General features: G+C 43.4%; 1 protein-coding gene across 1 annotated transcript in view; it reads right to left on the bottom strand.

Moving 5' to 3' along the window:
• CHM (CHM Rab escort protein) overlaps positions 1 to 27058 on the bottom strand; it is a 62385-nt gene that overhangs the window by 25072 nt on the left and 10255 nt on the right. The window contains exons 3-8 of the mRNA XM_083372032.1: positions 21303 to 21375; positions 19615 to 19739; positions 16157 to 16535; positions 12597 to 12713; positions 11585 to 11705; positions 10768 to 10993 (exon numbers count right to left, since the gene is read on the bottom strand). Coding sequence (XP_083228158.1) covers positions 10768 to 10993; positions 11585 to 11705; positions 12597 to 12713; positions 16157 to 16535; positions 19615 to 19739; positions 21303 to 21375 — 1041 coding nt within the window. The remainder of the gene's footprint in view (positions 1 to 10767; positions 10994 to 11584; positions 11706 to 12596; positions 12714 to 16156; positions 16536 to 19614; positions 19740 to 21302; positions 21376 to 27058) is intronic.

Raw genomic sequence — 27058 nt, 5'->3', positions numbered from 1 at the left:
GTGACCATTCAAAGTTACAACGGCACTGGGAAAAAAGCGACTTATGAGTATTTTTCACACTTACGACCTTTCCAGCATCCCCCTTGTGATTTGAATGCTTGGTAACTGGTTCATACTTGCGACGGTTGCAGTGTCCCGGAGGGGTCACGTGAGATCCCCTTTTGTGACCATCTGACAAGCAACTCCAATAGGGAAGCCAGATTCACTTAACAACCGTGTTACTAACTTACCAACTGTTGACGATTCGAATAAACGGAGAAAGAAAGGTCGTAAAATGGGGCAAAACACACTTAACAAATGTCTCACTTAGCAACAGAAATTTGGGGCTCAAAAGTCGAGGACTACCTGTATATCAGGGGTGTCAAACTCAATTTCATTGAGGGCCGCATCAGCATTGCGGTTGCCCTCAAGGGGCCGGGTGGGTGTGGCCAGGGTGGGCGTGGCCTACTAAGTGGGTGTGGTTAGAGTGCATATGGCCTACTGGGTGGGCGTGGCCAGCTCTACATCGTTGGCATCAAGGGTGCCTATGGGGGCCCGGGCAGGAGTGGGACAGATCTGAGGGTCTCTGGCAGAAGGAGGGTCTCTAGGCCAGGGCCAAGGCAGTGGGGGCCATTCCGTCACTGTTTCCAGGATGGCTTCGCGGGCCGTATGAAACCACTTCGCGGGCCAGATTTGGCCCCCGGGCCTTGTGTTTGACATGTCTGCTGTATATCATCTTGAGGGCTTCTGTTAGGAAACATAGAAAGCGGAGGAGCTGGAATTCGGCATTAATATGCTCATTTTAAAAAAAAAATAGGAAAAATTGAAATCTACTGTGACAACTAAACTCATTATCGTATCAATGGTTTTTTTTCCCCCTCCTTTATTCAAATTAGACTTAACTCAGAGGCTGTTTGGCTGAATCCCAAGTACAAAGTACTTCTGATTACTATTAACCCTAAATAGACATTTAAACTGATATTCTTCTAATTAACTGGCTACTGTCTCTGGCAATAATTCCGCCTCTGTTGAAAGATCACTCCTGCTGTGCACTCCACTTCAACTCTGCCCTGTTGACATCAAACCACATTACAGCTAAATTAACAGTTGTGAAAATTTTTGCCCTGCTAGTCGCTTCTCTGCTCCCCCCCCCCCCGCCCGCTCCCCCCAGCCTTCAAATGCCATTTCAGTTTCTATCACGGCAAATAATAATAATAATAATAATAATAATAATAATAATAATAATAATAATAATAATAATAATAATAATGAAATAAAATAAAATCAGCCACTGCAATTTCTAATACAATAGTACAACAATGGGGCCCATGAATAGCTGAACTTCTGACAGCACATTCGCCATGATTTATGAGTTTGTGTATAATTTGATTATTCTATTAATTCTGCTGATTACTGCTAGAGCTAATCCAGTGAAGGTCACTCCCTAAAATAAATCTTCATTACTCTTCGGCAGAAAATAACTGCCTCTAACGGGTTGTTTTCTTTAATTAAAACATGAATGTTACAAGAGGCTTCAGGCTTGGCGTTGTCTGGTGCCGACGGGAGGGTTGACACCGCAGCCTGGAGAGTCTCTTGGATCAGAACATTTGGAAGAAGGAAATAAAGACAATAAATATACTTCCTTATCAGATACCTTCGTGCTCCTGGTTTTAGAATAGAAGAGAGCTGGAAGGGACCCTGGAGGTCTTCTAGTCCAGCCCCCTGCTCAAGCAGGAGAACCTATACAGGTAATTACCTCAGTACAGGTAATCCTCAGCTTACAACAGTTTGTTTAGCGTCCGTTCAAAGTCACAACGGCCCTGGGAAAAAAAGGGACTTGGGACCATTTTTCATGCTTGCAACCGTAGCAGCATGACCCATAGTCCCGGGATCAAAATTCAGACATTTCACAAGTGGCTCATATTTACGATGCTTGCAGTGTTCTGGGGTCATGAGAATTTTTGCAAACTTCAGACAAGTTCATGGGGAAGGCAGGTTCACTTCACAACCATGTCACAACCAAGAACACCTGCAGTGGTTCGCTTATTAACACCTGCATCAAGAATGTTGTCTGTGCTTTTAATATTTTTTATTTTTTATTTATTTTAATTCCATTTATATCCCGCCCTTCTCCGAAGACTCAGGGGGGCTTACAAGCTTAGCAGTAGCCTTCATTCTATGTATATGCCTGCTTATTAGGGTTTTCACACACACCCCCAAGCGGCATTATTACAAAGTCAGATTAATTGCCCCCAACAATCTGGGTCCTCATTTTACCTACCTCGGAAGGATGGAAGGCTGAGTCAACCTTGAGCCTGGTGGGATGCGAACCCGCACTAATATGAGGCAGGAAGCACAGAATCATAGAACTGGAATCTCAATCCAATCCCTTGCCCTAGGTAGGAGACTGGATAAACTGGAATCTAGGGAGTATCACTCAGCTCTTCGATGGAAATGTAACAAATACATGTAGTCCTCGACTTACAACGGTTCATTTCGGGACCGTTCAAAGTTACAACAACACTGAAAAATGTGAACCTATGACCGTCTTTCCCAGTTACGGCATTTGCAGCATCCCCATGATCAGGGGATCAAAATTCAGTTGCTTGGTTAAGTCAGTAACACGGTTGTTAAGAGAATCTGGCTTCTCTCCATTGACTTTGATTGTCAGAAGGTCGCAAACGCGTGACCCCGGGACACACTACAACCGTCATAAATGTGAGTCAGTTGTCAAGCATCTGAATGTAAATCACATGATCGTGGGAATGCTGCAATGGTCATAAAGTGTGAAAAACGGTCACAAGTCACTTTTCCAGTGCCGTTATAACCATCACTATATGGACTGTTGTAATTCGAGGACTACCTGTATCCAACAAGAAACTATTTAACCAAAAACAAAAAAAAACTCCACCTCAAAGTATTCTGAATGGCATTTTCTAAGTAACATTTCCCTCACAACAGATTGTGAAGTGGCACTCTCACAAAGGCCTTTGTGTGCTCAGGAGGCATGTTTCAACACAAAGGTTATTTTCAAATTAAAAGGCCTGTTCTGTCAAAACTTGAGAAATAATATGGGCAAGGACAACAAAAGCATTCCATAGCTTTATTAACGACAGCGCTCACTGATCTGTGAATAACCGAGAGAAAAAAAAGTGAAGATTATTGAGTTACTTTACCAATCTATCCATCCATCACTGGAGAGCTGCTCTGAGACGTGATGGATTGTCTCACTCCACTGAGATTTGTCCCAAACTAAGATCTGCTGGAAGGAAGGAAGGAAGGAAGGAAGGAAGGAAGGAAGGAAGGAAGGAAGGAAGGAAGGAAGGAAGGAAGGAAGGAGGATGGAGGCAGACAGAGGAAAAAAGGAAAGAAAGAAAGAAGGAAGGAAGGAGATGATGGAGGCAGAGAGGAAGGGAGGGAGGGAGGAAGGGAGGGTAGAAGGAAGGAGAGGATGGAGGCAAGGAAGGAAGGAAGGAAGGAGGGAGGGAGGGAGGATGGAGGCAGACAGAGGAAAAAAGGAAAGAAAGAAAGAAGGAAGGAAGGAAATGATGGAGGCAGAGAGGAAGGGAGGGAGGGAGGGAGGGAGGGAGGAAGGGAGGGTAGAAGGAAGGAGAGGATGGAGGCAGAGGAAGGAAGGAATGAATGAATGAAGGAAGGAAGGAAGGAAGGAAGGAAGGAAGGAAAAAGAAAGAAAGAAAGAAAGAAAAAAAGAAAGAGAGAAAGAGAGAGAGAAAGAATGAAAGAAAGAAAGAAAGAAAGAAAGAAAGAAAGAAAGAAAGAAAGAAAGAAAGAAAGAAAGAAAGAAAGAAAGAAGGAGTGGATGGAGGCAGAGAGGAAGGAAGGTATGGAAGGAAGGAAGGAAGGAAGGAAAGAAGGAAGGAAGGAAGGAAGGAAGGAAGGAAGGAAGGAAGGAAGGAAGGAAGGAAGGAAGACGCACATCTCCACCAAACACAAGCACAGCCATGCTTTTCAAAGTTTAACATGCATCCTGAAAACAATGCAAAACTCACTCCAGAAAGTGGTTCAAACCAAACAAAGTTCAATGCTGTGGGAATGCGGTTAGACCATCTGAACCTTTTTTAAATTTCAAACTAAGGAACGAAGCACGAACGAATGTTAATTCTTTTTGCCAACCAATCCTAGAATCTTCTTTCCTAGGTGCTGATCCCATACAGCCAAGAAACACTCAACGCACGCCTCCGGATCATTTTGAAACCACACAAAAGTGCGCAAAACTCCAGATGGAAAACCAAGAATCCCATTTTCCAGCAATTCCCAAGCCTGCCCAGGAAGGAATAACCTAAGCCAGTGGTTCTCAACCTGTGGCCCGTGGACCCCCGAGGGCGACATGCTGTCTTCACGGGGGGGGGGGGGTCCGCAAAGGCTTAAAGAAATGTTACGATTGAAATCAGGGGTCTTCAAACTTGGCAACTTTAAGACTTGTGGACTTCAACTCCCTGAGGGCTGGCTGAGGAATCCTGGGAGTTGAAGTCCACAAGTCTTAAAGTTGCCAAGTTTGAAGACCCCTGATTTAAATCTCGAGTTAAGCCTTGGGGGGGTCCGTGGCCACAAAAGGTATTTCAAGGGAGTCCGTGGCGAAGGAAAGGTTGAGAACCAGTGACCTAAGCCGTCAGTAGCTGCAACACACCCTAGAAAGATGTCAGGTTAGAAAACCTTGGTGAGGTTCTCCTTTTGGGATCAGTGGCATCATTGCCACTCTCCCGAAATAGCTCCCCTTGTCGGTATGGTTAGTGTGTGAACGCATTTATCAGAAGACAGTGTGGTGAGGTTTAACATCCAGGGAAGCCAAACAGAGCCCAGAGGTTTACTTCCAAATATAAGTAGTCCTTGATTTACAACTATCTAGTTTAGATACCATTCAAAGTTATAAAAAGGTAAAGGTAAAGGTTCCCCCGCACACGCGTGCTAGTCGTTTCCGACTCTAGGGGCCGGTGCTCATCTCCGTTTCAAAGCCGAAGAGCCAGCGCTTGTCCAAGGACATCTCCGTGGTCATGTGGCCGGCATGACTGGACGCCAAAGGCGCACGGAACGCTGTTACCTTCACACCGTAGTGGTCCCTATTTTTCTACTTGCATTTTTTACGTGCTTTCGAACTGCTAGGTTGGCAGAAGCTGGGACGAGTAACAGGCGCTCACTCTGCTACGCGGCGCTCGGGATTCGACCCACCAAACTGCCGATCGTCTGATCGACAAGCTCAGCGTCCTAACCCACTGAGCCACCGCGTCCCTATTCAAAGTTATAGTGGCACTGAAAAAAGGGAGTCGCAACTATGCATCTGTCACAACATCCCCATGGTCATGGGATCAAAAATGAGGGCGCTTGGCAACAAAGACGTTCCTGTCCCGATTGTGGTTATCAGCTGAGGACTACCTGCAACGATGACTGCAGAAGCTGCTTTGGATTCAATGTGTTCAATTTTGTGTTGACGTCCTGGCCACTCACACACACACACACACACACACACACACCCTTCACCACCAACAACTAAGTTTCTTCTTTCGGCAGCTCCATGTGGGGCTAGCATTCTGCTCTCCCCTCTCTCTCGCTTCTGTGCGAGATGCACACAGAATGTAAGTTGGCTCTTTTAAGGCTGGTGATGAAGATTTTCATCCTGCTTGAAATTGGGTGCCATTTATTATTAAATTGCCAATTAGCACCTCTGCATATCTGTAAAGCCAAGAATGTACGAGACAGGGAGGTCTTATGTTTGCAGACGGGTAGAACTAACACATTAAAACGCGCCCGCTCATGATTAAATCAGCCTTAATCAACTTTGGCTCTTCAAATCGGTGGTTTGCAGCGCCAGGATTGTCTGGGGTAACGGGAAGAAGCCTCGCACGGCTGGAGAAGGCCGAATTAAAAGATTTATTTGTACTAAGAAACCAAGTTAGCTAAGGTCCTCTACTTTTCGCTAGCTATCTTTGGGGCCTGAGTTATGTACGGCAGTCAAACAATTTTTTTTTAAAAAAAGCTGCCATCTTACACTGAGGCCCAAGAAAAGGAAAAAGCAAATATCAAGAGAGCTTCTTGACCTTAGTCTTGGCAAAAGCTGCACGCCATCTGGGATTGTCCGCATCAAACTGGAGATCCAGGAAAATTCCCAGCCCTTAACCTTAACCCACCATACGTACTGCGGCTTCTCCTTTAGGAAACAAGAGAGGTGAGCATCACTCCGACATAGCTTTGCTGGGACTTGTTTTTCAGCAGTGAAGAACGCAGTACGTTGGGGTGCACTCTGAGCTTGATTCTTTTGCTGCAGACACTTCATTACCTATTATCAGCTAGCACTGACGATGTTCCCTAGTTGGATTATGAAACGTCTGCAAGGAAACAACCCAGCTCAGAGAGCAGCAAGGACCCCACTGTCCTCCTCCTCCTCTTCCTCCTCCTCCTCCTCCTCCCTGCCTTCTAGCATTGATGATGTTCCCTAGTTGGGTAATGAAACAACTTCATGAAACAACCAAGCTGAGAGAGCACCAAGGAAGCCACAGTTCAACCCTGAGCTTCTAACCACAACCATCTGATCTCAACTGTGCTAGGGCTAAACCTTGTGAATCAGCATCGTGGTTATTATTCTTTAGAATACTTCCGTGACCGATCAGCGATTCAAAGGCTTTTCTCTAAACATCAAGTCCTTCTTTTGTACTCCAGAAACATGTAAATATCTTGTGTGTGTGTGTGTGTGTGTGTGTGTGTGTGTGTGTGTGGTTTGGGGGACAAATAGGGCAGGAGAGAAGAAAAACAGCCTCCAGGAAGAAAAACAGTTGACTGCCCTTCTTTTGGAACAATGGAATGCTTTCGTTTTTATTGCCAAATGTATTTTGGACCCCACCGTAAAGTTGTCCACTTGAAAGGAGGCTTGTTCAGTCAAGGGAAAGGAATCCAAGGATCCAATTCACTCAGACATGAAAAGGAAGAAACTGTGTACTGGTTAGAATAGATCTACAACCAGGATTGAACAGCAGAGGTGAAGAAACAATGACTGTCAGTGCATAAATTCCATTTGGATGAGCTCTGCATCCAGTTACGGCCCTATCTGGACCGAGATGCCCTACGCACAGTCACCCATGCGCTCGTGACCTCCCGGCTAGACTACTGCAATGCTCTCTACATGGGGCTGCCCCTGAGGACCACTCGGAGGCTTCAGCTGGTGCAGAATGCAGCCGTGCGAGTTGTGATGGGAGTCTCCAGATACTCCCATGTAACACCTCTGCTCCGCGAGCTGCATTGGCTTCCGGTTGCCCTCCGGGTGAGATTCAAGGTGCTGGTGATGACCTATAAAGCCCTAAATGGCATGGGCCTGGATTATCTAAGGAAGCACCTGCTGCCAGCGTCAATTTCCCATCGTCCTGTGCGCTCCCACAGGGAGGGCCTCCTCAGGGTACCACCGGTCAAGGATTGCCGACGGGCGATCCCCAGGGGGAGGGCGTTCTCTGTGGGCGCGCCTACCCTATGGAATCAACTGCCAACGGAACTCCGGACTGCCCCCGAACTTCGTTCATTTCGCCAGGACCTAAAAACCTGGCTCTTTGAGCTATCTGGTCTGGACTGAGGGGTTTTAATGTTTTTAAATTGTGATTTTAATTTTTGCGGCTAGACTTAATTTAATTTTAATTTTATATTGTATTGTTTTTAAATTTTGCCTTGTAAACCGCACTGAGTCCTTTGGGAGTAGGGCGGTATATAAACCGAATTAATTAATAAATAAATAAATAAATAAATAAATAAATAAATAAATGAATGAATGAATGAATGAATGAATGAATGAATGAATGAATGAATGAATAAATAAATAAATAAAATGGGCACCTTTGCTTCTGGAAGTTACAAAGCAATATGTCTATGGAGATTCATCCAGATCCTGGTTGTCCCAAAGGTGGTTTTTTTAAAGAAGCAGCCGGACTTTCTTGTTTTTCTTTGAAGACAGTTTTTTGCTTCTCGTCCAAGAAGCTTCTTCAGCTCTGACTGGATGGCGGGGTGGAATGGAAGGATTTATATTCAAATGCAAACCACCGGCTGTCTGCAAGGAATATAAATCCCTTCCATTCCACCCCGCCATCCAGTCAGAGCTGAAGAAGCTCCTTGGATGAGAAGCGAAACGCCTTCAGAGGAAATCAAGAAAGTCCAGTTGCCTCCTGGAAAAAAAAAAAGCACCTTTGGGATTACGGAGCAATAAAAAAAAACCTGCTTCAGAATAACGGCTGGTTTTACGCAACCCTTCAGGGACCACCACAGTTCTCGAGAACATGGCAGAGTTGATGCCCAGCTCATTTGGAATGCGAGGCTATGACTTCCAGATGCCTTTGAACCGTCCGCATAAATATGCATGCCTGCCATTTATAACGGTAGCCTGGATGAGAACACCCGGGATAACCGAGTGCAAGGAACGGGGAAGAGGGTTTACATTAAAGCAGAATAGGAAGAGGCGGTTAGAAATCACAGGGCAAGTGACACCTTATTCTGATAACCTGGCGATAAAAAAAAGGGAGGGGGAGGCTATGATGTATAGAAAAGGGACGCGGTGGCTCAGTGGGTTAGGACGCTGAGCTTGTCGATCAGAAGGTCGGCAGTTTGGCGGGTCGAATCCTGAGTGCCGCGTAACAGAGTGAGCGCCTGTTACTCGTCCCAGCTTCTGCCAACCTAGCAGTTCGAAAGCACGTAAAAATGCAAGTAGAAAAATAGGGACCACTCCGGTGGGAAGGTAACAGCGTTCCGTGCCCCTTTGGCGTCTAGTCATGCCGGCCACATGACCACGGAGACGTCCTCGGACAAGCGCTGGCTCTTCGGCTTTGAAACGGAGATGAGCACCGGCCCCTAGAGTCGGAAACGACTAGCACGCAGGTGCGGGGGAACCTTCACCTTTACCTTTTATGATGTATAGGCAGAAACGTTGCCACTTGGCGGACCGGATGGACGCCACGCCTGGGAATCTTTAACAGGCCGTGCAGAGCTGGGAAACACCCACCAGGGTGCAGGCTGCCCTCGACTCAACGGCCACCAAGCGAGCCCCCAAATTTCTGTCGCTAAGCGAGACATTTGTTCAATGAATTTTGCTCAGTTCGGCAACCTGCCTTGCCACGGTCGCTACAAGTGAACCCCTGCAGTTGTTCAGTCAGTCACACGGTCATTAAATGAATCTGGCTTCCCCCCCCCCGTTGACTTCGCTCATCAGAAGGTCGCAAAAGGGGAACATGCGACCTCCCCTCCCCCCCCCACCCGGGACGCTGCAACCGTCATAAATACAAACCGGTTGCTAAGCAGCTGGATTTTGACCCCGGGACGCCGGGGATGCTGCATTTAGGGTTGTAAATGTGAAAGACAGTCCTAGGTCGCTTTTTCCAGGGCCGTTGTAAGTTCGAGGTGCCACTAAATGAACTGCTGTTAAGTGGAGGACCGCCTGCACAAGAATGAAGGAAGCCGTCAGCTTGGAAGATGAAAGAATTGCAAGGCAGGGGGAAAAAATCTTTAAAGAAAGAAGCGCTGATCTCTGCGTTGATGGCTATGCAGTGAGAGAGCATTACGCACAAATATAAAGGTAGTCCTCAACTTAAGACGACCAATGAGACGGGACTTTCTGTGGCTAGGCAGGGCAATTGTTCAGTGAGCTGTGCCCCAGTTAATGACGCTGTGCCAGAGAATCGCTGCAATTGTTAAGAGAACCATAGGAATCTGGCTTCCCTTGTTGACTTGCTTACCGGCTGGGAAAGTTGATCACACGACTTCAGGACAAGGCAACCGTCACAAATACATGCCAGTTGCCAAGCGCCCAGAGTTTGATCACATGACTCTGGGGATGTGGGAACGGTCATCAGTGTGCAAACCGCTCATAAGTCACTTCTTACAGGGCTGTTGTAACTTTGAACGGTCATTAAAGGAATGGTTGTAACTCGAGGAGTACCTCTACTCATTTTTGGCACAAAAGTGATTTGCCGTCAACAATTCTTTAATTGTAATGAGCATGGAAACTAACCAACGAGAGAAGGAACCTAGAACTAAGGAGACGTTTTCTGACAATTAGAACAACTAACCAGTGGAACAACCTGCCTCCAGAGGCGGTGAATGCTCCAACACTGGAGGTTTTTAAGAAGAGACTGGACAGACATTTGTCTGTAATGGTATAGGGTTTCCTGCCAGAGCAAGGAGTTGGACTAGATGACCTCCAAGGTCCCTTCCAACTACTACTTCTTCTTCTTCTTCTTCTTCTTCTTCTTCTTCTCCTTCTTCTTCTTCTTCTTCTTCTTCTTCTTCTTCTTCTTCTTCCTTCTTCTTCTTCTTCTTCTTCTTCTTCTTCTTCTTCTTCTTCTTCTTATTATTATTATTATTATTATTATTATTATTATTATTATTATTATCTGCTAACAATGGCCCATGGTACTAATGCTGTTCTCTACTTGCTCTACCGAAGTTTACTAGGTGACAGTGTAATGTATGAGGATATATGCTAAGTCATGGTTTGCTTTAACCACAATGTGCTAAATAAGCCACAACAACCAGGTTTACGTGGTTCAGGAATTCTGGGAGTTGAAGTTGCCAACATTTGGGAACCTGCTCTAAAGCTTCAAGGGTTGGCCAACTAAGAGCCACTTTCTCAACGTCTGTCCAAAGCAACAAAAGGCCTACCAGCCCTATTTGCTTAAACAGCAGATGCATATTTTCCATTCGCTTAAAAGATGTGTCAAAAGGAAAATGATAAAGATGCTTTTTTAAAAAAGAAAATGTACCGGAGTGCCTCAAAAAAAAAAAATAATAGAGAGGAGATACACTTACCGACAAAAACACTGAGGGATTTCTCCTTGGCCATACAAAGGAAATAAGAAGGGGGTGTTGCCGTAGCGCCCGAGGCATTGCAGAAATTTTTGAGTGGCCTTCAGACCGTCTATGGTGCAACAATCGGCCTCCGAGACCATTGCAATGGAATGCAGAATGAAATGCTGCAGGTTGGGAGTTAACTTCTGGGTTTTTAAATAATCAGCAAACTTGCCATCCTTCTGAGCTGTCTCAGGAGAAGGGGAGGGGAGGGGTGGGGAGAAGAGAAGAGAAGAGAAGAGAAGAGAAGAGAAGAGAAGAGAAGAGAAGAGAAGAGAGAGGTGAGATGAGGTGAGGTGAGGAGAGGAGAGGAGAGGAGAGGAGAGGAGAGGAGAGGAGAGGGGAGGAGAGGGGAGGAGAGGGGAAGAGAACAGAAGAGGAGTAATTTCAGTACGACCATCTTCATGTATGTCAAGAAAACACAAGGTGTTCAGTTACAGGTAGTCCTTTACTTCCAACTAATTGCTTAGCAACCATTCTGTGTTATCTTATTCCAAGGTACCAAGATCATCACTTCAGATCTAGGGTTGGCCAACAGGAATGCCAAAGTCCAAACTGAGCTCAAGAGTTGTCAATAGGTCTCCACCATCATCACGAATGGTCAGAACACCTCCACAAAAGCCACCCAACAATGTATAAAGCACTTGGGAACTCCAGCCACCTGGCGCTTCCTTACCTGCTCCCATGATACAAAGGATCAAGAGGTTTTCGGAGAGGTTCCATTCGCTGAAAAAATAAGGAGACAAGAGGATTTCACCGTTCAACGAAAGACACTAACCTTGGTATTCATCAGGGCGCTGTTCAAAATCCAGGCAGAAGGTCAGAAATTTCATCAGCATTCTTTTTTCCACCATCGTCAGCTGTTTGTTATTGAAAATGTCAGCTCTGGAACACGGAACCTGAAACAAGAGTTTTGGGTCATCCTCCCTTTCCCACTTGGCTCAAGCAAAGCGACAGCAATGACAGAATCCCTGCACGGAGGGACCACACAACCATGAGGTTGTGCCTCGATAGCCACGCCTGTAATAATCCAACGTTAAATGGCCATTTCAAGATTTTTTCCCCTTTTGATTTTTAATTGTCATGGTTCTATAATTTTTTTTAAAAAAATCCTAATTTAATTTTAATGTTAATTTTTATGCGCTGCTTTTTTTGTCGGTTGTATTATATTGCACTCCGCCCAAGGAAGATGGGCGGAAGACGGGCGGTTAAGAAATAATAAACAAATAAATAAATACTGAAGAAGATGGAAGAGGAGGGAATAATCAGAATCACAATCGTGAAAATAGCAGTAGCTCATAGACTTATACACTGCTTCATAGTGCTTTTACAGCCCCTCTCTAAGCGGTTTACAGAGTCAGCATATTGCCCCCAACAATCTGGGTCCTCATTTTACCGAACCCGAACGGATGGAAGGCTGAGTCAATCATGAGCCGGTCAGGATCGAACTCTTGGCAGTGGGCAGAGTCAACCTGCAAGATTGCACTTTAACCAGCGTGCCAACAGGTCTCCGTGAAAAGAAACGCTTTCCAATCGATAACATAATTAAGAAAATACTGGCATGTGCAAAAAAGGATAGACTCACATTGAAGATTAAAGAAAAAGAAGACACAGAATATTTCTCAAATGTGGGACGTATTTTAGCAATGGCTGGGAAAAAGGGGGATTTTACCATATGTTATCAAGCTAAGACCCAGACAACACTTATTAACTGTAAACATAAAAAAAAGCTTTTTTTTAAAAAAAGCTTTCCAATCAATCAGTTTTGTAATTTCACCGATTAGCGTTACCTGTTCCACTCTGCCATCTCTCAATATAAGAATACGAGTAACGTTTTTGAACTCGGCATATCGACTGACGTTTGACTTAATGAGGAGGTCAATCAGCAATCCTCGGGAATAGAGGAGCTGCAGGAAAAAAAAAAAGAAACAACACAAAAAAGAACAAAAAAGAACGTTTACAAATTCTTCCAAGAAAATTTTGATTGCTCTTTAAAAATAAAACTTTTCTTCCTTGCCAAGGAAGAACGCTGGGCCAAGAACGCTAGGCATTTTTGCAAATCAAAAGGGGATCTTCTGGCTGGAAAAGAAAAGAGAAGGCAAACAGTCTTAAAAATAAATAATGACATTTTGAAAAGGAGCAGTAAATATTCTCTCCCCCCCCCCCCCCAGCCCCATGCAGCTGGGGGAAATAACCTGGAAGGCTGAAAGGACACTAGCGAAGTAATATTTTTCTGCAAAGCAATATTATTCCACTAGAGGTAGGCAACCTTGGCTCTTTTATGACTTGTGGACTTCAACTCCCAGAATTCCTGAGCCAGTATGGGGAACTATGGCCCCTTTATGACTCGTGGACTTCAATTCCCAGAATTCCTGAGCCAGCATAGCATAGCATAGCATAGCATAGCTGGCTCAGGAATTCTGGGAATTGAAGTCCACGAGTCATAAAAGAGCCAAGGTTTGCCTACCCCTGCGCTAGGAAAAGACATTCTTAGAATTCAAAGAAACTACAGGTAAAGTCCTTGACATACGGCCACAATTGAGTCCAAAATTTCTGTTGCTAAGCGAGACAGTTAAGTGAGTTTTGCCCCATTTTACGACGTTTCTTGCCACAGCTGTTAAGTGAACCACCACAGTTGCTAAGTTAGTAATCTGGTCGTTAAGTGACTTCCCCATTGACTTTGCTTGTCAGAGAGTCGCAAAAGGGGATCACATGACCCCGGGACACTGGCACCGTCATAAACGTGAGTCAGTTGCCAAGCGTCTTTGACTTTTGATCACGTGAGCAGAAGGATACTGCACCGGTCATAAGTTCCAGATATGTATTCTGGAAGAATATATTTGATTAGACTTTCAAGGATTTTCATTTTCTTTCTAATATTCCACGTATCCTTTCTACCCCCCCCTCCTGATTTTTGTGCTAGGGCTCCAAACTTAGCGGCTGTCTTTATTTCTTCAATAACCCAGCAAGCCTGCAAGGGGTTACAAGTCGAAACCATAAAACTTAATCTTCTAATACCTTTGCTCGCTATGTATAAACTACAAATTTATTATACATTCTTGGAAGGACAATGAATGTAAAAAACCCCGCGCACAAGATGGATGACCTAACTTTGAAAAGGCGATGCTCCACTGGAGAATGTTAGTTACAACATGCCATCATTCTCAAAGTAGTCAGAATCACAAGGAGACTAACTTTGAAAAGCCAGCGAGATAAGAGTGGCATCCGCTTTCCAAATCCAAGCTGTGCCTTGTCCAGATCTTGGGCAGAAGATCACGGATGGCAACGGGCCAACACAGGACCACGGAGAGCTCTGAGTAAACTGTGGTTTGATGGGATCAGTTAAATCAAGACTGGATTCCATACCCATCCAGTTAAACATTTAGAGGATTACAGGTTGTCTGAAATTCAGAAACCATTTGTCTGAAATGGTATAGGGCACAGGTCTGCAAACCGCGGCTCCGGTGCCGCATGCGGCTGTTTCAGCCGTCTCCTGCGGCTCCCAGTCCTCTGCCATGTACAGTCCAGGAAAAAAAAGTGGGACTAAAAAAGTTCAACCAATCAATTCAAATATGCAGGGTAGGTGCATATCTTGCCTTGGCTCCACTCTTCAAACCCTGTTCTGCGCATGAGCGCATGTACGCGCATGCGCACACATTTTTTCCGGCTCCCAGTTTTTCCTTTTGTGAGGGAACCGGTTCCGAGTGGCTCTTTCACTGTTTCAGGTTGCTGACCCCTGGTATCGGGTTTCCTGCTCAAGCAGGGCGGGGTTGGACTAGAAGACCTCCAAGGCCCCTTCCAACTGTTATTCTGTTACGAGCCCAATAATCCTAGGAAATAAGACCTATTGTGAGATTCACTTAGGATTAGGACCTGAAGACCTGGCTCTGCCAAGTTGCCTTGGGACCCCAAAGAGGGTGCGTCTCTCTGGAGGTGCCTATTGGGTTAAGAGAAGTTAATACCTCTCTCCCTGTGCATCTTGCTCCCTTCCTCCCCATCTTTTAATTGTAAATTTTTTGTTCGTCAGTTAGCTGGATGTTCAGACTGGGTCTGGCGTTTTCAGCCACCTAGAGTGGAGTCCTTCCCAAGGACATGGGGTAGGCAGATGGGGATGTTTGAGGGTGCTCAATTATTATTATTCATAGTGTAATGTTTCACTGGCTTTTAATGTTTGCAAGCCTCCCACAGTTGCCTCTAGGCAAAATGGGAGGCACACAAATCAATCAAACAAACAAAGGAAGGTAGGGTTGAAATAATAAGTTGCATGGGATTGCGCTACTTGTGAGTACAGTTTGTATGCTTGATAAAGAATTGTTACCAGTTTCTTGAGTGGGAGGTTATTTTATAGTACACACACACACACACACCACTAATTTTGGAAAGTCCCATGAGGTTTGAAGTCTCCTTAGGCTCAATGTTATGGGATGTTATGGGACAGAGCAGCTGCTGTTTGCAAACCAGTCTTTGTTTGCTGGAAGCCACAATCAAAATACAATGTTAGCTTTTCTTTCTGTGAGAACTTTTGTGTGTGTGTGTGTGTGAGAGAGAGAGAGAGAGAGTGAACCCTTCTTTAAAATTGCCAAAATGCCCCTTAATAGAGGGATCCTAATATTACTATTACAATCTTAGCCTTTCAAAGTTCTCAGTGGACACACGGAGTCCTCGACGTAACTGCAGGTCGCTTAGTGACCGTTCAAAGTTACAACGGCATTGAAAAGAGTGACTTAGGACCATTGTTCACACTTATGACCCTTGCAGCATCCCCGTGGTCAAGTGATCAAAATTCAGACGCTTGGCAACTGACTCACATTTATGACGGTTGCAGTGTCCTGGGGTCACCTGATCCCCTGTTGCGACCTTCTGACAAGCGAGCCAATAAGGAAGCCAGATTCACTTAACAACTGTGTGACTAGCTCAGGGGCAATAGCTGGCTCAGGAATTCTGGGAGTTGAAGTCCACGAGTCCTAAAAGAGCCAAGGTTGCCTACCCCTGGCCTAGGCCTAGGCCGCTTTATGACTCGTGGACTTCAACTCCCAGAATTCCTGAGCCAGCCACGCTGAGGGCAAAGGGAGAGATTTCCAAGCTGAGCCACGCTGGCTCAGGAATTCTGGGAGTTGAAGTCCACGAGTCATAAAAGAGCCAAGGTTGCCTACCCCTGGACTAGCTTAACAACCGCAGCGATTCACTTAACAATCATAGTAAGAAAGGTCGTAAAGCGGGGCAAATTCACTGAACAAATGTCTCGGTGAGCAACAGAAATTTGGGGCTCAGTTGCAGTTTGTTAAGTCGAGAACTAGAGCAGGAGTGACTTTTTTTTTTTAGAACAGAAAAATATAGTAAAGTCCCTTACCTTAGAAATTAAATCGATATTAAACCGCCTCCCTTCTTTTACAATTTGGGGATAGGTGATTTTCCTCGGTTCAACTGCCGCTGACTCAGGGACGGACTCAGATTTATTGTCTGCTGATGAATTGGGCGCGGTGCTGTCAGAGGACTCCCCGTCCAGAGAAGTCACTTCTGCATCCTCCACTTTCTCTCTGGTACCTTGTGGGTCGCTTTCTGCACCTCTCTGAGGGCCGGTGTCTTCGCTTTCGGCCCCGCCGTCTGAAGACAGGCATCCCTTCTCGACCGCAGAGGTTTCCTCTGCATCCTTACGAAAGGCAGAAGTGCTTGAGGAAGATGGTCTTGGTAGCGCACCAGCTTCTTCAACATCTTCGGCTGAGTCCTGGCTGGGTGGTTTCCCACCCCGCACCCCCAAAGACAGAAAGAAAGTCAGTTCCCCAACAATCCTGTTTCGCAACTGTCCAGCGCAAGCAGACGCTTCACTAACTTAGTCAAGGCAACGGGAGCTATGCGTCTATGGAGATTCTCAATCCATCCCGGTCTTGGTTGCCCCAAAGGTGCTTTTTCCAAAAGGCAGGTAGACTTTCTTGTTTTGCGTTTTTTTTTCCCCTCCCCTGGAAGACATTTCGCTTCTCATCCTAAAAAGCAAACTTCTTCAGAACTGAAGAAGCTTCTTGGATGAGAAGCAAAATGTTTTCAAGGGGAGGGGGGAAACACCCCCCAAAAAGACACCCAAGTCCAGTTGCCTTTTGGAAAGCACCTGTGGGACCACAAGAGCTATGCCTTTTTCTTTTGATCAACTTTCACTGGAATTGTAATAACCTGAAATTGAAACCTGGATGCTATTATAGAAAACCACATGCTAAACTGTGTGGCAAAAAGATACAGCAGATGAATGGTGATGGCAAATAGATAAGAGGCATTCTATATCTGAATTGGGACAGGATTGTAATTCTTCTCCCACCTCCCAAGTTTGTATGTGTGTGTAGGAATGGCACAGGTAGTCCTCGACTTACACCAGTTCGGTTAGCGACCGTTCAGTTACAACATCACTGGAAAAGTGACTTACGACCGTTTTTCACACGAATGACAATTGCAGCATCCCCATGATCGTGGGATCAAAATTCAGACACTCGGCAACCGATTCGTATTTTCTGACCCTTGCAGTGTCCTGGGATCGTGTGATCCACTTTTATGACCTTCTGGCTAGCAAAGTCTTGGGGGAAGATAGAGTCATTTAACAAACGCGTGACTATTTTAACAACTGCAGCGATTCACTTCACAACTGTGGCAAGAAGGGTTGTAAAAATGAGGCAAAAACTCACTGAACAACTGTCTCACTTAGCAACATAAATTTCGGGCTCAATTGTGGTCGTAAGTCGAGGACTAACTCGTAGACGGATTCCAAATGGGGTACATCCAATCAACTTTGTCTGCAAAGAGCTGAAAAATTGTTCTTTGCCAGCCTCCAACTAAGCAGAAGCTTCCAATCAAATATTCCCACAACAACAATGAATTAGAAAGCAACGGGCTCCCTTGAATCTAGAGTGTGAATCTGAAATTTATAATCGCCATCCCGGATATTTTTCACCTAAGGACATAATTTTCAAACAGAATAGATGCGGCAATAAAAACTGAAGCAGGAAAAAAAATGGTTCACATTTAAATCTTTGTACAGGTCTGGTGGTGGCGTGGTGGTGGTGGTGTTGGGGAGGGAATCTCCCACCCCTTGCTCCTTTTTCGGTAATACTATCTCCCAAGAAGGGATACATCTGCAGCACCAATTGTGGTGTAAATTCTGAACATTATCTAGCGTCATTCATTAATTAATGGTACCAACAAAGGAATCACTCAAAGCCAATGTGTCTTATTAATGCTTCACCATAGTCACCCTTCCAATAGGTCAAAAGAAAAACTGCCAACCAGCTGGTTAATTTATGCACCACAGGTGTTCACTATTTATTTTTCAGTCGCTTCCCCCCCCCCCGTTTTTTTTCTAATTCCTTTTCTCTCTCTCCCACTAGTTGCAGAAATGGTATTCTCTTCCTTTGATGGATGCACTTTATTTGGCGGCCCACGCGCTTCAGTTTTGTACATTCTATTACGGCTGCTACCCAGCTGTTTTATTCTTTCAAAATAAATGTTTAATGGCAACTTCATAGGAGTTCAGGCAAGTTAAGAAGCAAAGGGGGTTTCAAAAAAGGACCTGAAGCGCATAAACCAACAGAACAGGTGTCAATCAACTGTTCCTGGAGCATTAAATCAGATGCGAGGATTTTGCGTTGGGTTTGGCTTTTAAACAGCTTTTCTTTTTTAAATGGGCTCAATTAAAAAAAAAATATTCAAAGCAAGGAGCTGGTGCAGATGCAATAACCGATCGAGAGCTGCAAGAAAAAGGGAGCAAATCACTGCCTTATATGAAAGAGTTGCAAATGTTTGGAGCTGTTTAATACGGAGAAAAAGGAGACAGGAAACGATAGAAGTTAATTAATGTTGTACACTGAGAAGAAAGCAACAAGCATTCTTCTTCCTTTATTCATAGTACTTCATAAATCATAAGATATATCTATCTTTCATCATAATTCTGGTCACCTGGTGAAACCAATTAATAGGCAAAAGGAAATAGACAAAAGGAAATATTTATTCCGCTTGCTATAAATGGTTTATACTGAAAAACAAAAAGCAGGGTATGCACTGAATAAGCTATAAATAAATAAGATACCCAAGGAGGTTGGCTACCAAAAGCTTTGGCTACCAAAAGCTTGCAGACTTGAGTGGGTTATAAACAGATAAAATGTTCGTTGAGAATATGGCTACTGTTCTCCATGTTTAAGGACGATTTGTTTTTCTCAATTGTGCTCAAATCAAGGAAGAGTCAGGCTTTTATAACAGGGGTCTTCAAACTTGGCCCTTTTATGAATTGTGGACTTCAACTCCCAGAATTCCTCAGTATAGACACGTTGAAGTCCACAAGTCATAAAAGGGCCAGGTTTGAAGACCCCTGTTTTATAGGTATATGAAAGCATAGCTACTTCCCATTGTCCAAAATATATCTGTGTATTTCCACAAGCCACACAGGAAAACTCATGACATCTTATAAGGAGAGTGAAACTGCTACATTAATTAGGGTAGGATGGTTTCAGTAAGTAGACTTTTTTTTTCCATCACAAGGTTTCAAGTTTAGTATAGAGAAGGATGGATTAGATTTCTGAAGTCACTTAGACTTTCATAATACTTGAAGTGGCAAGCAGCTCCAAACATCTCCTCTAGGAGGTTGTGGATTTTACTTTTCATTATCCCCTTCCAAATATCCACCAGGATTAAAGTTACACACTGCATTATATAAATCTGGGACTCTCCACCCAATAAATTGTGGCTAATTGAGTAATTCATAGTTTAAAAACAGGACTCAGTAGAATATGCAAACACATCTATTAAATTATATCCACACCACCTTGTACTCACCTAACATAGCAGAAATATTCTACATTCTGGATGGTTTGATCTTCCTTGTTAAGAGGAATTGCTTCCTCATTTTCAAGAATTAGTTCTTGCCAAGCTGTACTTTCCTCGCACGGATCAGCCTGCTCCTTGTAATGACAGGAACAAAGAAAATAAAGTTTATATTCGAAAAGACGGGGGGGGACCAAATAGCGCGGCAATATTTTTGTTTCATTTAAACTTTTAAAATGGCAGGAATAAAAATCTTGGTCCCGTTGTATATAAGATCAAGCTGTTAGAGGCTTAGCAGATGGCAAGCTGATTTTTTTCTTTTAACTTCTGCAAAGTACAGCATGACAGAATGCGGGCAGCAAATATACCTACAGGTAATTCTGACTGGCTCATGATTCCTACGACATAAGAAGACAATCATTATATGGATGAAGACTTCATTTAAAAAAGAAAGAAGAACTGTTTAAAAAAAACGGTTAAAGGCCATATGGGGCATTATAGTATTATTGGAATTTTCAGTCCTTTTCTTCGTTTTTGGAATTAAAAAAAACCACCACCACCAAATAACAGTAGGCTTAAGAATATATATATATATATATATATATATATATATATATATATATATATATATATATATATATATATATATATATATATATGTAAATTATTCAAATTGCTAATAAAGAATTTGGGAGGCTGAGATGATCATTTCGAACTTCTTATGTTCTCATCAGTGTCATACCCTTTATCTGAGATTCGAACCTGGGCTGATTATATATTAGGCAGTTGTTTTAACTTCCTGAGCCACAGGTTCTTTCTCTCTTTTATTAGCTAGAAGGCAAGGGAAATATGTGTTAAGTATTTGTCAAGGCTTTTGAATGCACCTTGCTAATTAACTCTTTCTTTCCTGCTTTGGCCTGACCCAAGGCTTATCCACAGGATATAGTCAACTTATGACAGCTCATTATTTGTGTAAATTATTCAAATTGCTAATAAAGAATTTAGGAGGCTGAGATGATCATTTCGAACTTCTTATGTTCTCGTCAGTCAGTCATACCCTTTATCTGAGATTCGAACCTGGGCTGATTATATATTAGACAGTTGTTTTAACTTCCTGAGAAGAAAATATATATTTTTTCTTCAGGATCCAATCTGGGTCGGTCCCCAGGATTAGAGGCTTAGTCTTCCGAGTCTTCCCAGCTTCTGGACTCATGCTGCAGGCCATCCTCGAGAAACTTCTCTCTCACCAGAATGTGTCAAGAGAAAGAAAGTTGCCCCAAGGATGGGTCCCAGTGTGAATCCAAAACAACAACAACCCCAAACCCTAAAGAAAATAGCACAACACTTGCTGACTGGTTTGCAGTGTGATCTTCGAAAGGTTCTGGAGATAGGCAGAAAAAGCTTAGTCTTGCTTAATGGCCACGGGCTGTCGTTATGTTGTTTTCACTGGGCAAATCGATCGACCGATCCCTTCTCGGTGGCATTTAATTTAAGCGGAAAAGTTAAAATAATTTAAAATTAGGAGGTGGGAAAAGAACGCGTCGCCTCATCTCCCCCGCCTAGGTGAGAATTCTCAGCTCTAGCTCCCAAAAGGGAAAACAGGCCTGGAAGACTCATATTTAAATTAAAAGTAATGCTTCTACAACAACAACAACAACAAAATAGTTATTTGAGATAAAAACAATAATGCTGCTCCTTACTTGGTTCTCTTTTATCCAGGACAACAATCCTGAGAAGCTAAAACTTGCCCAGTTTCCTCCATAGTAATTTCTCCTGTAGCAACAGAGGGGAGAAGGAAAGAAAGAGGAGGAAAAAAAAGGGAAAAAAAAAGATCAGCAATTTCCTTATTGCAAGGATTCTGCGATTATCTACAGTTACGGAGAAAGATGCCCCAGAAAAGAGACCTTCACATGCCTGTATGAATAAAGAGAATAACAAGTACACAAACCAATTCCAATAAGCAAAAATCCCTCTTCCCTTTTGCATTTAGTCACCCTACTTGCCATTTAAAAGTAGAACATAATTTTCTGTAGGCGTGCCCTGTGTCCACCGACAAAGTTTTGATTGCTCAGGATCGTAGATCATACATATTTGTTTGCCGGCTTCTGGTTATCATCCTGACACATTCCAAAACTCATCAAGGCTTAGGAGGTTCGTGCTTATCTATCGCCTTCAGCGATAGATCTCCACCAAGCCTCTGGTCTCAAGAGCCAAAGGAGAGCTTCATAAACGTCAGGATTTTACAAACTGCCGTGGATACAAATGCACGAGCCGGAATTTGCAGAGGGAAATTTGCCTAGTATTTTTTTTTTCTCTGTGAATGTCAAGTTAGGGAAGCCGTCTCCTTCAATCCCGTGGTCGCACAGGGAGGAAAAATGAATCAAAGGCTGAGAAAAAGCTGCTGATGCCTGGTGATTTCTCCAGAGACCTTGCTTGCATGTGTCTTCCTCTATTTGATCTCTTTCTGGAGGAAGAAGGGAAGGGAAGAGGAGGAGGTCCGTCTGTCAACCGAATGAGTTCTCTCTTAACTAGCCAACTTTCTCCGGCATCCGCGTTGAAAGCAATCTGTATCAAATCCTAGAAGTTCCAACTAATTGTCTTGATGAAGCTGTTTATTACAGTCTTAGTTTTGCTCATCCCCAACCCTCCAACCTCATCCCAAAGGTATGAGAATCAGGCACTTTGCTTCTTCCCCCCCCCACTACCCCCCCACTTCCTTTCTGGCTTTCAGAAATGCAAGGTTGGCCAATTGGATCAGGTTTCAATTTGAAAATTACAAGCGCTTCGTTATCACGTGGTCACTGGACCCACTAAGGACAGACTGTCGCACTTGGTGACAGCGAAATCTGTTAGGTCAATGAAGGAGGAGGTTGGTTCTCCGAGCTTGTGGTCTGGTTTTCGAACAATTCCTTGCCAGGCTGGGTAACACCTTCAGCGGAGTTTAAGGGATGTCAGTGTCAGCGTTCTTCTGTTTATAAGGGCTTCAGGTGTAGGTGTGTCAAGTGAAGGTCTTGGGAAGGGTGTTGGTCAACGTTTGCTGCTTCCAATGGAGGAAGAACTGTGCATAGCTAGGTAACTGATTGGATTCGGTACCCGGCAGAACTGCTTATTACAAGTATTAGTGAGTAGCGGTTAAGGTGCTGGCCTAGAAACCAGGAGACTGTGAGTTGTAGTTCTGCCTTAGCCATGAAAGCCAGCTGGGTGACTTTGGGCCTGCCTATTTCTATAAGCACAACTCATTTCCACAGGGCTGTTGTTGTGGAGGAAGTAGGAGGAAGAAGTATTGTGTGTGTTTGCTGCCTTGAGTTATTATATAAAGTAATAAAACAGAACAAAAACAAAGCTGCATTGGCAGGAGTTAGCAGAACGTATCATTTACTCTTAAAAGAAAAAGTTCAGCTCTAAAACCGTACAGCCACAAGTTTACACCAAGGCTACTATTATCAAACACAGGGTGGGGAGTTCAAACATTTTCATGTGCAGGCAGAATAGAAGTGTGGAGATATATCAAGTAAGGGGACACATTCCCTTCCAGCTAGAGTTTCTGATCCTGATCGCAAATTCCTCCAGAATGTGCCCTGATATGATCAGGGCTTTCGTAGGGAGGAGACAGGGATGAGAATTTATTTATTTATTTTACAAAAAAAGAAAGAAAGAAAGAAAGAAAAGAAAAACAGAATTTCAATGCCCTTATGGGATACTGTAATGGCATGGCTTTATTGACCATTTGGATCCCAATCCAAATTCATTGGGTGGTGGCAGAGATAATTCCAAGACATCAATGATTTCTGCTTTTCACAAGCCATGTCGGGCGAATCCATCCACATTTATTTAGTAAACAATGATTAAATGGCTTAGCATAATACAGGAAATGAGCCAATCGTTAATTGCAATGCCTTACATCAATAGGAACAAGATAGATTAAAACCAAACCAATGTTTCTCCTTCCACAATAACCAGTTACGTTTTGCTTAAGCCTTCCCAATAATATTTCCATTATAGCTCTACCAAGTTCTCTGAAGTGCCTGAGCTTTGATCAATTAATTGAAAATCAATTGAAAAAATGATGCCTTGCTGACAAAACTCTTGAAGAATAAACCTAATTTTATTGCTAAAACAGAAGTTGGGAAAGCTAAGGAAATTAATTGCTCTCCCGTTTTCTTTTTTCCTACCCTCAACGCAAGCCAACCAGGGCAGCGTCCCCCCAAAATAAGATCTGCACAGACAGGAGAGAGGTGACTGGGGAGGAAAATCTCCTCCATGCATACACAAATTGCTTCCACCAACTAAATTCCCATTCAAACTTTTGCAACTTCAAGTTTAAACTCAATGCCAAGCCGGAGTACTCTGAATTGCAAATGACTTTTCTAAATCACTTAGCATCCATCCTTGAAATTTCACATGTCAACAGCTCATTAATACCTACGGTACATGTAGCTCTCCGAAAAAGAACCGAGGATATATTTTTTTAAACATTTTATTGAGACAGATAGCTAAAGAAAGCCTCCTTCAATTACAATTTGGCAGAAGCTAACTTTGGCTTTAAAACACGATTATAGGAATTTATGATCGGGCTGCAATGGAAGTGACTATTTTGAATATGATTAGCGGTCTGGAGAAGGAGATGCTCGGACAGTGTTTATAAATCAACAGAGATGCTGCTCAGGGGTTTATAATGGTTCGCTTCAGACCATCCACCATCATCACCTAAGTGGTAGATTATGATAAAGACAAAACAGTGGTGGGAGATTAAAAGTGGTAAGACCCTCTCGGGGTAATGAATCCATGCAGCACCGGCACCCAAAAGTAGATCAAACGTTTTCTCCGACTCTCAAAGATTCTTCCACCCAGCCCACGTAGGTTTTCCACCTAATTCCCATCAGAAAGTACAGGTAGGCCTCAACTTAGTGACCCTTCCATTTAGCGACCATTCAAAGTTACAAGGGTACTGAAAAAAAAGCCACCTATGACCGTTTTTCACACTTGTGACCATTATCCCCACGGTCACCTGGTCAAAATTTGGAGGCTTGGCAAGTGGCGTGTACTTAGGACAATGCAATGTTCCCACGGTCATGCGATCCTCTTTTTTGCCACCTTCGGACGAGTAAAGTCAACGGGGAAGCCAGAGTCCACTTAACAAGCCTTTTACTAACTGAACAACTTGCAGTGATTTGCTTAACAACTGTGGCGAGAAAGGTCGTAAGATGGGGGCAAAAGTCACTTCATAAAATGTCTGCCTTAGCAACAGAAATTTTGAACTCAATTGTGGTCTTAACTCAAGGACTACGTAAAGTTTATCCAGCATGAATAAACAGCAGGCGTTTAAGGTTCGCCAATATTCAGATTTTCCATCTCATACGATGCTTGCCTAAGAAACCCATGCAAAATTGATGGGCTTTGTAATTTTCAGAGGTAAATCGGATAGCAGTTTCTACCTTTTTAACTAACTTTTAGCTGCATTCACTTCTCTCACAGTTGTGCTTCTGAAAGGGGACAGGGATTAATTCTGACTTTGGAAATGCTTGCAGAAGGAACAACCGCAGCCTTGTGGGTTAAATGAAAACAAGATTTTTTTCCCCCATTCAGCCTATACGTATAACTGTTATAACAGGGGAATAAGGGAGTGAGCAACCTTTATATAAATATTACAGATAAATCTATTAACACAAGAAAAGTAAACTGTTAAGATGTTGCTTAACACAATTTAATGCTTAACACTTTTTCTTCCTAAGCCTGGGAAAAAAAAGTGTTAGGAATTATATTTTTCCCCCCTCAAGTTTAGAAACAAAGGTACAGAGCTGTCAAATCAACAAATTATTAGTTTTGCAATAATGAAGAGTGTTAACGTCCAATTGTATTTCCTTTCCTGCTAATGGACCCCATCAAAATCCACCCTGGTTAATCATGATCATAATAGTAAAGTTGGAAGGGACCTTGGAGGTCATCTAGTCCAACCCCTTCCTCAGGGAGGAAACCCTATACCAGGGGTCGGCAACCTCGGCTCTTTTATGACTCGTGGACTTCAACTCCCAGAATTCCTGAGCCAGCATAGCTGGCTCAGGAATTCTGGGAGTTGAAGTCCACGAGTCATAAAAGAGCCGAGGTTGCCTACCCCTGCCCTATACCATTTCAAACAAATATAAGAAGAGATTTGGAATAGTTTTCAGAGAGTTACATTCTCCAGACATCTCAACCCCTAGAAGATGTGGATGAAGCAAGAAAGCTATATTTTTGTTGAAGAATCAACAAACCCATTCATATATATATATGGGTTTTACATGAAAAGCCTATGGACTCAGGGTGGAAGTCAGTGGGCAAAGCCAGCATCATAATTTAAAAGCACACACTGGCCGGATTCATTGCATAAAATCATCATGGCATTTGCTTACTTTGGCTGTACCACACTGTACGAACCTAGCCATCATGGTTTCTAGATGTTTGTTTGTTTGGCCTGTTCCCAGTATTATATACTGCTCAAAAAAATAAAGGGAACACTTAAACAACACAATGTACTGTATTTAATAGTAGGATGTCTTATCTTGTGTTCCCTTTATTTTTTTGAGAAGCATAGTTGGCATTGCCTTAGCGTCAGCCCTGAGCACAGTTATGCAATATCTCATATGCTATTTCATGTGATAAAATAATTTACATTTATTTGATACGATTTTTTTTTTTAAATCCCCTTTTCATTCAGGAATCCATGACGCTGTCCATACCCCTCCCTCCCTTTTTGCTGCCTAGAAATAATCCTATCAGGTAGGTTGGGAGGAGTGAGGGTTCCGACAGAAGAGAATATTTGAAGCTCGCAGTTGAACTGTGGGGTCCTTGGTGCTCTCTGAACTGAGCGGTTTTCTTGTTAGACGTTTCCTTACCCAACTAGATGACATCATCAGTGCTAGCTGATGACAGAGTGTTACTGGTCTTCTAGGAAGCTGCTGTGATGGAGGCAGGGACCAGAACTAGGACTTCTCTGCTTGTAGTTCAACCACTAAACTACACGGACTTTGAGTGATAACAGGACCACAGACAGATAGTGAACATGTTAGGATGGTTTGTTAGGATATCTAGCATGTACTGTATTACATTTGCCTAAGTTACAAAGCAAAATTTAGGTTGATTCAATGATCCCTGAAAACTACTGCATTTGTGAAACTACTGCCTACATGATGATTTACTGTGAATGTGAAGGTTGCTGGAAGACACCCGTCAGTTTCTCCGGCCTGCTTCTCAGGCCAGCAGAAAAGATGGAACAAACCACAAAAGCTCTTTCTGTGGATCGTTTAACCTACCATGCCAAAGGGTCATTCTAGTTTGTTCCGACCTGATAAGATGAAGTCCAAAGTTGTGGCTTGTAACTTGGCTTTCAATGTTAGCTTTTTCTTTTTTTTTTTTTTTCTTTCTTTCTTTCTTTCTTTCTTTCTTTCTTTCTTTCTTTCTTTCTTTCTTTCTTTCTTTC

The sequence above is a fragment of the Vipera ursinii genome, assembly GCF_947247035.1.
Source record: "Vipera ursinii genome assembly, chromosome: 12".
NCBI lineage: Eukaryota > Metazoa > Chordata > Lepidosauria > Squamata > Viperidae > Vipera > Vipera ursinii.
This window is presented reverse-complemented; position numbering and strand designations above follow the sequence as displayed.